The following is an 11,392-nucleotide window of genomic DNA, read 5'->3' as shown; positions in this document are numbered from 1 at the left end:
ACAACACCAGGTAATAGCCCAACTGTACAACCAACTGAAGGAGCAGTGCTCCGAAAGCTAGTGCTTCCAAATAAACCTACTAGGCTAAAACCTGGTGTTGTGATTTTTATCTTTAGCTTTCCTTTGTTTCTCTCAATGGAGTACATCTTTGTTGAGTTGCAAAATATCTTAAACAATCCAAACATCAATTACCTGAATTTCGTATTATCCAATCAAGATCACAAGGCCCTGATGTTTGACTAAACAGTTATCCAGCATTTGTTTATCCAATATTCGATTATCTAAACAAAATAGTTCCCATCCATGTCATTCGGATAATCAAGGCTCTGTATTTGCTGCTGTTTATGTACCATCTTTACCCTTTGACCCACTTTTCCAATTCACTGCAGTCAACTATATCCTAACTTTTCCATTTGCCTTTAAGGTAATAGTTTCAGACCCAAGTTTCTCACCTTCAAATACAATGTAAAACTCTTACGTTATGATCACCCTTGCGGTAAAAAAATTCTTTACTCAAGATTCATTCATCTCATTACACATTGAGATTGAAAACAGTTGTTCCTTAGTAGTTCCATGACACCATCCCCTCTGTACTCTGAATTCATCCTCAAGGCTGCCTTTGCCAATTGTATTTGTTCAACCCAAAGAAGGTTAAAATTGCACAATTGTGGTATTTAAGAACCCACGAAACAAAAAAAAAAAACAACTAATTTTCACTAATTATTCTGAAAAGGTGATGGGCTGCAATGGCAAAATGAGCTCAGAATTGGATACAAAGCTTTGAGAAACAGAACATCCTTCACAGAATCGTTATAAACACCAGCTAATTTCCTCATGGGTAGATGATTTCCTAAAGGTTAATCCTGGATTGGTCTAAAAACAAAGCAGTAATTTCAATATTATAGCTCTCTCAATCTTGCTTCAAAGGTTCGCAATCATCTAAAGTAAAAATCAATGCTGAGTTTAACATGGCAACAGTTTATGCAATTGCTCAATGTGGAGTAAATAAACATGCATATTTATGTCACAAACATCTATGTCAGATACCACCATCCATATTTCAGTTGTAAATGTTTATTAACTCTCATTTACCAAGTAATTAATTTTAATGACAGCTTTACTGGATCCTCCGTAGAGTTTGGATTTCCAGGTCTGGAAGATATCACTGGCATAGCTGCATCCTTACAGAAACAAGGCAAATGAAGATAGCACAGTTACATGAAACTGACACATCAGCTGTGTTGTTCCTCAGTCATTTCCTATTTTAATACATAAATTGACTGATTTTGCTTTAATGTATTTCAGTTATAATTAATTTATAAATATTTACCCACTAATGTGAATTACCAGGCTTATGTCCATGTGGAATCAAGGGTTATGGGGATAAGGCAGGAACAGGATACTGATTGAGGATGATCAGCCATAATCATAATGAACGGTGGTGCTGGCTCGAAGGGCTGAATGGCCTACTCCTGCACCTATTGTCCATTGTCATGATTTTGTAATTTCTTTCTTGTCCACTCTATAATTTTATTACAATAGCTTTGTGTGGGAGTGGGACATGGTGAGAAACCGCTGACCAGAAATTCAAGTGGACTCAAATAAATTATGGCTACAGGGGACTTGGCAATATTGCCACAAGTAACTCACCTCCTGACTTCCCAAAGCTAGTCCTCAATTTACATATTACACAAGTCAGGAGTGTGCTGAAATATTCCCCCACTAGCCTGGCTGAGTGTAACTTCAAACACTTAAGCAGCTTGACACCATCCAGGATAAAGCAGCCTGCTTGACTGGCGCTACATCCAAATATCCACTTCGTCTACCACTGACGTTCAGAAGCAACAGTATGTATCTATAAGATGCACTGTAGAAATGTGGCAAAGTGTTAGATGTACCTTCCAAAGCAACACCCACTTCCACCTGGAAGGACAAGGGTAGTAGATATATGGGAACACCAAAATAAGCAAGTTCCCTCCAAACCACTCACCATCCTGACTTGGAATTCCTGATGAAGTGCTTATGTCCGATAAGTGGATTCTGCTGCTCTGCGGACGCTGCCTGACCTGCTGTGCTTTTCCAACAGCACTCTAATCTAGACTCTGATCTCCAGCATCTGCAGTCCTCACTTTGGCCTTGGAAATATATCACCCTTCCATCAGTGTCACGGTGTCAAAATCCTGAAATTCCACACCAAATGGCGCAGGGGAGGTCCACCTAAAACACGGATTGCAACCATTCAAGGTTGCAGCACCTTCATCATTATCTTTGCTCAAGGATAATTACGGACAGATATAAGTAACTATTCAAGTCAGACCAAGTTAAAGAAACAATTTTTGGCAAAACTGATCATTCTAAAATGGAAGACCTTTACAGAAAGTGGAAACAAAAAAAAAGTCAATGTTCTAGGACATAAAAGTATGCATTAGGACAAAATAGGCAACTGATAACTGCTAACTGGAAAGAAACCAGAGGATCATACTCTAAGTTTCATAAACAATTCTGAAAACAAAAAATGGCACAACAAGAGGTGACACAGATTTATGTTGCATTAAAATAGGAGGGTTTCAGCTGAATGTGCAATTGCATGGATGGAGAATGAAGGGAAAAAGAGCATTTTGCAGCAGGACGTACACACAAGAATTCATGACTCCTTTTTTGCTGCACTTTCCAAAATATGGATCACATTGCCAAGGCTGGCAAATTACAGATCATTTGAAGATTATACCTACGTTGCTTATAAAGTGCTGTTTCTCTTTCTTTAATCTCATTAATGAGAAAATTAACATGCTTTCAAAAGAAAGCAAATGCTGCAACTAATTTTAAATCAAATTTTACATTAAAATTTAGTGTGTGAAAAGATGCAGCATTTTATGTGAATGCATTGATGAAATGACAAAGTATTACATGGAGCATTACAAGAATGGAATATTTTCATCTTTTATTGAAATGGGTGTTGTGCTTCATATTACAACAAAATTATCAAACCTTCTGTAGAAACAAAAACCACACATCTTTGATTTGAAAATAATTAAAAACCTTTGAACCCAAAACAGAAATAGATACAAAAAAAAACACCTGCCCAACACATTGTTGCACTTTGGTATCAATCCATCAAATATGCACAATAATATTGTAAAAATACTTCATAGGAGGGTCATGCAAAAGGATTAGAGCCGACACATCTTGAATATTTCCTGTCAACTTTTATACTTGCATTTAACACATTTTTTGCAACACTGTAGCCTTTTGTCAAATGTTTCCTTTCAGTATATGAATCAAACAATTTTCCAAAAATGATGATTATGTCCAAACCCTCTGCATTTCCCTACATCACTGTACCGGTTCTGGTTGGGAGGATGAAGAAAGTACCAGTGTTCACTAACCCTTTCCTCTTTTAACTTGCAATAAATATGGACGCAAAAAGGGCAGTGCTTCATGGAAGCTAATCAAAGATATTGAGCTGCAAAGTAACAAATATTCTTTTACTCTGCTCCCCTTCCTTCTCATTGTCAGAAGAATAAGGTCAAAGCTAAAGAAAGCATCATAGAGCTCTTTGCAATACTTAGGTACAATAATTACTGCCCCAAAGAAATGGCCATGTGCACAAGCTTTTATATATAAATATCCCTCAGGCAAATGCTAGGAAATCAAAGATTTGTCCCTTTACACATTATTGTAAACAATCAGGAGCGTTTATGCAGTTCCCTTCTTGCGTATAATTTGCAAAAAAATCAGCAGGGTTATTCAAACATTCAGCAGAGTAAATGACAGGCAGGTTCCTCTCATCCAGACTGCTGGGCTGGGTATCCTATCAGGCTATTAGATAGGCACAATGGTTAACCCTTCAGCATGTCCTCATCACTGTCATCATGAAAAGTGATATTTGTGGAGTCATTTGCTGGCCTGTTTTGCTTCATCTGTGGTTTCAATTTTCCCTTTGTTTCCTTCTTTTCATTATTTAAACCAAGTAAATCCTCATCACTTTCATCATGAAAGTGCTTGTTTTGTGGATGCCGCTGCTTTTGATTACCCCTGATCTTGGGCTCTCCTGTTCTGGTTGAGCGGATTTTCACTTGTGGCACAGTCAAAACCTCATCTTCACTGTCCTGATCATCTAGTGGGAATGACCCAAAAACATCAGCGTTTACAGCTTTAGTGACATGGTTCAAGCCATTTTGCTGATACTCTTTTGCTGGTTTCTGTCCATTCTCAGACGAGGAGATTTCTTCCATCAACCATTCAGTCTCATTTTCATCACCGTCCTCTTGCCCATTAATCTGATTGGGGAAAAAAAAATACAAAATAACTTCCCAGCCTGATTTTACTGAGACCCTAGCCTTCATGTGTACACTGGAACTCCAATAGAACAGCTTCAATTAATATCTTATTTTAATGGTCACCCAATGCTGGATACCGATGGCTAAATCGCAAAGGATAGATATCCAGCTGGTGGGAAAGACTGAATAATTTATAATTATTCATCACACGTGCAGCATAGTCTTGACGTTCATACTTCTATTTTGTAGCTTAATATTCCATTTGACAACCTGCATTAAGCAATACACATTTTTCTGCAAGCATGACTAGTGCTACTTAAAAGGATAATCAAACTGCTTACATGTTAGTTGATGACTGACTACTTTTACTTATTGCTAAAAAGCTGCATGTTGAATTCATTGAAACATGAAACAAAGTACGTAGGGTGTAATATAGCAGATGTGTGTTCTTCTGCTGATTTTCTGCCCAAACCAGCTGTTCTTAGGCTCCAAATGTTGGTGTGCTAGTCAACATTTCTCTTGGAATCAAGCACAACTGGGAGAATTGGAGTCACAATTTTCACAGGGGGCCATATCCACCCAAGTTGATCAGAGAGCAATTCTCCTATCTGAATTTTGGGGAGGAAAACCAGCGTGATATTGGAACTTCTTAATGAAGTCCTCACTGAAAGCTGTTAACTGTTGCAGTCACAATTCTAACTTCAGGGCACAGCCAGTTACTGTAAAAAGGTGACCATGTATTTGGGACATTAATAACTTGTAAGTTGCTGTCCACTACTGCGCAGAGGCCACTTTAGCGGCCCTTCAGAGAGCCTAACAGCATTCTATGCTTTCTTACAGGAGACATGCACATGGATGGAGTATAATTTTTTTGTTTTCAATTATGAATGCTACACAATGGGAAGTAGTGACAAATACACAAAAATAAGGAATAGGAGAAGTTACCAGTCTGAGGGGTCTGCTCCATCATTCAATATGATCATTTTTTAGATTAGATTCCCTGTGTGGAAATAGGCCCTTCGGCCCAACAAGTCTAGGTGACCCTCCGAAGAGTAATCCATCCAGATCTATTCCGTCTGACTGATACACCTAACACTATGGGCAATTTAGCACGGCCAATTCACTTGACCTGCACATCCTTTGGACTGTGGGAGGAAACCGGAGCACCTGGAGGAAACCCACACAGACACTGGGAGAACGTGCAAACTCCACACAGTCAGTCGCCAGAGGCTGGGACCCTGGTGCTGAGAGGCAGCAGTGTTAACCACAATCTTCAGAATAAACTTCACTTTCCTGCCTACTCCCTTTAACCCTTATTTTCCCTTGAGACCAAAATCTCCCTAATCTAGCCTTAAATAATCAACGATGGAAATTCCTCAAACATGCGAGCAAACAAAATTCTCTTCTTGGTCCTAAATGATCAGCCAGCTCCTTAATGTTTTGGCTGCATTGACCAGCAGACAATTTTTCCACATTATTCCAATCAAATCGCCTCAATCTTTTACAATTAAATGAGATTCTTCTAAACCCCAATGAAGCTAGACCAATTGTTAGAAAGTTCAAAGTTTTTATTACTGTAAGGCAATGTCAAAATTAAGATAATGATACTATGTTGTAGAATATATGGCATGAAGGCCCTATATATTAGCTCTGGAACATGTGTTGCTGGAAAAGCGCAGCTGGTCAGGCAGCAAAGGAGCGGAGAATCGACATTTTGGGCATAAGCTTTCCCAGCAACACATTTTTCAGCTCTGATCTCCAGCATCTGCTATAGTTCGCCTATATATCAGCTCTGTCACTTAACAGAATGGATTGCACTCGTGATATGCAGTTGTTATTTAAATCATTGTCCATGTATTAAACAGGTTCACGCTTTTGAAAATATATTCTTACCATCTCCCCAGTATAGCACACATATGCTGTTGGAATTGCCCAACTTTGCTTTCATTAAAGATCATTCCAAACCCAGATCACTATGCAGAGAAATACCTGCTAATATTGGGCTTAAAGATGCCTTTATCAGTTGGTGCAGATCAACTTCCCTAACAGTTGTGGCTGAATCTTATTCATGAAAACACTGCAACTGAAGCTGTGAGCCTGTACCACCATTCAATTACATCATGGCTGATCTACAATATAGCCCATTCTCTCAGTACCTTGGGGGAAAAAACATCTTAAATTTAACAATACACGTATCCTCAATTGTTGCTTATAGAGGAAAATTACAAGCCATCGCTTTGTAGAAGGTTTTTCTAGTTTAACTCCTGAATTACTTCTAATTTTTAGCTTTGGGCCCTGTCATGACACACTGGGGTAGTGTGCTGGAAATCAAGCCCCATTATTCAGAGTGGTCACAAATATGAAAATCAGAGTAGTCTACCAAATTGCCCAATTTTATCTGCCTTTTACAATTTAAAACAGTATGCTTACAATAAAGTTATTTATTTAATGGAGATATATGATGCACAAACTTTATAATTTTTTTCTGCTTGTTGACTATATTTTATGATCTTTGAACTCCACATTCCCATGTTTGACCAATCCAATCTACAATCATACCCCTCTATATAACTAGTTGCAATGAATTATATTACATCTCCCATGCAATCTTCCCCATTAAATTCACCTCCTGTTTTTCTCCTCTTTCCTACAAGATCACCCCACCTAGCCAAGCTCATATTCCTGATCAAGCCCTAAAACCTAAGTCCAGCTCCTGATCATTCCCATTATTTCTATAATTTCAGCAATTGTAATAGTGAAATAGATTTTGTTCAGATGCTGTTGTGCTATAGATTCTTGTCCCTAAATCCTTTTAGTGCTAAACTCCCCTACTACACCTACCAAACAAACTTACTCTACCTTCTCACTTAGTCACCTGTCAGCCTTGGTTGTGATAATGCACTCAGACAAATCAGTTTATCATGAATCAAAGCTTCACTTCAGAAACTGGAGCACATTATTTAAGGCACCACGAAAATGCAACATTGAAGGTGTGCTACAATGTGCTCTGATTTGAAGAGGTCAGATTCTATACTTAGCACCCTCTATTTGTTTAGGTAAGTAATGAAGATCCTTTGTCATTTTTTGAAGAGCAATCTCATCACTTATCCCATACAATAATCCAAAATATTTTGGTAATTTTCTCCCTGCACAAATTGGTTGCTTCTCTGGTTTGCATAACAGTATCAGACTTCAAATCAAACCTATTACCTGTGAAATGTTTTGAGATACATGGATCAAATTCTTTCAATTACTCTGGTGATAAACTAACTTCCCACTTCCATATTGATTTATTGTAGCGACTCCATCCTATCCTCTTGTCCAATCAGGTTAGCCTAATGGCTTTGCACTTAAATTCACTAATTAATATATTTCAAGTGCATACCTTTAAATATTAGCTACAACTGTCTTCTGTACTTGTCCTTAACTATCATTTCTTCCCACATAGACAAAGCCCACACAGTTTAGAAAGTTTTACCTTTGTGTATTTGTATGCAACTCCACCTCCTCTTCTGCAACAACCAGTCACTTTTTGCATAATAATTTCCCTAGAAAGAGGTACAGAATTTTTCAAAGATAGGCTGCAAGTTAAAAGGTGGAAAAATACAACTAATATATCCATGCAGAATCTTCAATGCAACAATTACAGGGATGTTACTTCATTATTATAATTTGCACTTGTTGTACAGCACATTTAACAAAACAAAAGTTGTCTCATGGCAGCATTAACAAATAAAATTTGACATCATGCATATCCAGAGATCTATAGCTAAGTGACAAAGGGCATAGTCAAAGAGTTAGGTTTTAAGGATCACCTTAAGTGATGGAGAGGTAAAGGGAAGAAATTACCCAGCTCAGGTTGAGGTAACAGACGGCATGGCTGACAATGAAAATTAGGGATGTGCAAAAGTCCAGAAATAGGGACAGACAGGTTTGTAAAAACAAAGAATAGAGACAGGAGGGACAAGACAAAGAAGAAATTTAATTGGGAGCATCACTTAATTGGGACCAGGAATTGAGTGCTAATTTAGTCAAAGGTCAGTCATTAACATTAACTAGACAGTACAAGACAGTTAGAGGAAGCAAGTGCTTTTCAATAAAAGTCGCCATAATTCTACCAGACCAGTGGATTGCCCTCAGAGGCAGGACAACTGGCAGCTGTTTAGCCTGAAGGTCACCATGCCTCAAGCAAGGGGAGAGGTTGAGAAGGCAGAACCTTTGTGGTGGTAACCTCAGCCTGTGCTGGAATTGACTACATGCTGTTGGCATTAACTCTGCCTTGCAAATCAGTTTTCAGCTAACTAACCTTCTTTCGGATGGTTTTCTAATAAGCATCAATTGGGCAATAAGATTAAAAACAAAGGACTGCAGTTTGGTTATTCAGGACTCCATAATTGTTTAATTTCACAAACAGGGGACTGGAGGAGCACCAAGGGTTTTGTAGGGGAAGAAAGCAAGCTGGCAAGCCTTTTACTTGGGACAGATTAAAGAAACTATAAGGGAATGATATGGGGGCAACGGCTGCCAGAAAGAGGCTGGAGTGGGGAGTAGGGCAGCACAGCAGCAGTAGGACAACACTGGGGAGATAACTTCCAGAGTGGGATGGGGAAGAGGGGGAAAAACTATGAAGGAGAATATTTTTAAACCAGTCAACAGAAGGCAATATTAATAGAGAACGCTATCACTGATGAGTAATGACAATAAAAATACCCTAAAATTCAAAAAACATCTTTAGACAAAACATAGCAAAGTCCCCTCCAATAGACACTATACAGACCTAGGATCTTATTTTGACTGCTGATGCAAAGGCTAAGAATCAAGCTGGATACCACAAAGTATTTCTTTTGCTGTTTTCGTACCATTGTAGTTGACATGCACAGACAGATTTGTTGAAACATTTTTTGCCAGATACATGTTGAGCAAGGGAGACGTGCAGCATTATTACAAAAGGGTGATGGGGTGAGGGTTTGATGAAATCTAATTTTGAATCATGCATAGTCTGTCACCTGCAATTTAGAGTCATCCGGTTTTACAACACAAAATTCCTTTGGTTCAACTCGTCCAGGCTGACCAGATATCCTCAATTAATATAATCGCATCTGCCAGCATTTGGCTCATATTCCTCAAAACCCTTTCTATTCACATACCCATTTGGACACCGTTTCAATGCTGTAATTATACCAGCCTCCACCACTTCCTCTGACAGCTCATTCCATAATGCACTTCTTGTGCGCGAAAAGGTTGTCCCTTAGGTTTAAGCTGAGAGGGGAAAAACTTTGAAGGGACCTAAGTCCTATAATTTTAGACTTGCCTAGCCTGAGGAAAAGTGACCTTGACTAGTTGACCTATCCATGTTCATCTTGATTTTATAAGACTTCAAGGTTGCCCCTCAGCTTCTGACACTCCAGGTAAAATAGCCACAGCCTACTCAGCCTCTCTATAAGCTCAAACCCTCCAACGCTGGCAACATCCTTGTAAATCTTTTCTAAACCCTTTCATGTATCACAACACCTATCCTATTAGCAGGAAGATCAGAATTGAACACAGTATACCAAATGTAGTACAGCCACAACAGGGCCTCCCAATTCCTATACTCAATGCACTGACCCATAAAAGGGTAAAAACAAGGACTGCAGATGCTGGAAGCCAGAGTCTGGATTAGAGAGTGCTGCTGGAAAAGCACAGCAGGTCAGGCAGCATCCCAGGAGCAGGAAAATCGATGTTTCGGGCAAAAGCCCTTCACCAGGAATAGATCAGCCCTCTATTCCTGATGAAGGGCTTTTGCCCGAAACATCGATTTTCCTGCTCCTGGGATGCTGCCTGACCCGCTGTGCTTTTCCAGCACCATTCTAATCCAGCACTGACCAATAAAGGTAAGCATATCAAACACCATCTTCACTACCCTGTCCACTTTCAAAGAACTATGAACCTGCACTCCAAGGTCTTTGTTCAGCAACACACTCCAGATCCCGAAGTGTACAAGTCCTGCCCTGATTCGCCTCCACCAAAATGCAACACCTCAGTTATCTAGATTAAACTCCATTTGCCACTCTTTGGCCCCTCAGCTTATCTGAATGAGGTCCTGTTGTAGTCTGAAGTAACCTTCTTCGCTTTCCACTACACCACCAAATTTGACATCATCTGCATTCTTACTAACATACCTCCTATGTTCACTTCCAAACCATTTATACAAGTGATCAAAAACAGTGGACCCAGAACTGATCCTTACAGCACACTACTGGTCTCAGGCCTCCAGTCTGAAAAGCAACTCTTCACCACAAGCTGAATTTCTACCCACAAGCTAAACTTTGTAACTTGATTGAAAAGGTTTCCAATTTTCCTGAAATAGGTCATTTCTCCCCTCCCCATTCTTTTCTTGGGTAATTAACATCATGACAGAGTGGACACTGAAGTACTTAGGTGCATATTCAATGTGAATACAAAAACAGGACTACCGTAGTTTACTCCCCCTTCAATCTCGAATTTCCTGTTCCTTGGATGCTGCCTGACCTGCTGTGCTTTGACCAGCAACACATTTGCAGCTTTTAAAAATGAGCCTGACAAGCCGAAGAGGATGAGTGCAGTACTCTAATTAAAATGAAATTCATTTTATTTATACCTTCTTTCCTGCTTATAAAATAATAAGATGAGGAGACAGGCAGTCAGTACTACCAACAGCACACTGAGCACTGCTCCCACAGCTTTGCTTCTTCTGGACAAACCCTTGATGTTATCTCCATTCTGCGACTTATCATCTGGAATCGCAGGATTGACAGATCTGCAGGAAACAGGAAAAATAAATTAGACAGTCTGCACTTACTCAACTTACAATACTTTTCAAATGACTGCAAAAGTTCCTCATCTACATTTTCTCTGCATATCTACAGTATAGAATCCTTTTAAAAACTAATTCCAGCAAACTACAAGGCCAATCATATCAACTCTGCCTTATTTTTTTTAAAAATGAAGTACATCAGAAACTTGCATTTGTGTAGCACCTTCTATACTTTAAAATGCCTAAAAGTTTATATTCAAAGTACTGTTCAAAGTTACTCACTGTTAAAGCATAGGAAATATAGCACCAAATTGTATACAGAAAGCTCCCATAAATA

The 11,392-nt window shown here is 39.0% G+C and overlaps 1 protein-coding gene across 3 annotated transcripts in view; it reads right to left on the bottom strand.

Moving 5' to 3' along the window:
• Positions 1 to 2,961: 2,961 nt before the first annotated feature.
• igf2r (insulin-like growth factor 2 receptor) overlaps positions 2,962 to 11,392 on the bottom strand; it is a 226,884-nt gene continuing 218,453 nt past the window's right edge. For all 3 annotated transcript variants that reach the window (XM_060831661.1, XM_060831659.1, XM_060831660.1), the window contains exons 46-48: positions 10,900 to 11,058; positions 7,759 to 7,828; positions 2,962 to 4,280 (exon numbers count right to left, since the gene is read on the bottom strand). In XM_060831661.1, the coding sequence (XP_060687644.1) occupies positions 3,840 to 4,280; positions 7,759 to 7,828; positions 10,900 to 11,058 (670 nt within the window). In that variant the 3' untranslated portion in view covers positions 2,962 to 3,839. The remainder of the gene's footprint in view (positions 4,281 to 7,758; positions 7,829 to 10,899; positions 11,059 to 11,392) is intronic.

This window comes from Hemiscyllium ocellatum, chromosome 10, assembly GCF_020745735.1.
Source record: "Hemiscyllium ocellatum isolate sHemOce1 chromosome 10, sHemOce1.pat.X.cur, whole genome shotgun sequence".
Taxonomy (NCBI): Eukaryota; Metazoa; Chordata; class Chondrichthyes; order Orectolobiformes; family Hemiscylliidae; genus Hemiscyllium; species Hemiscyllium ocellatum.
This window is presented reverse-complemented; position numbering and strand designations above follow the sequence as displayed.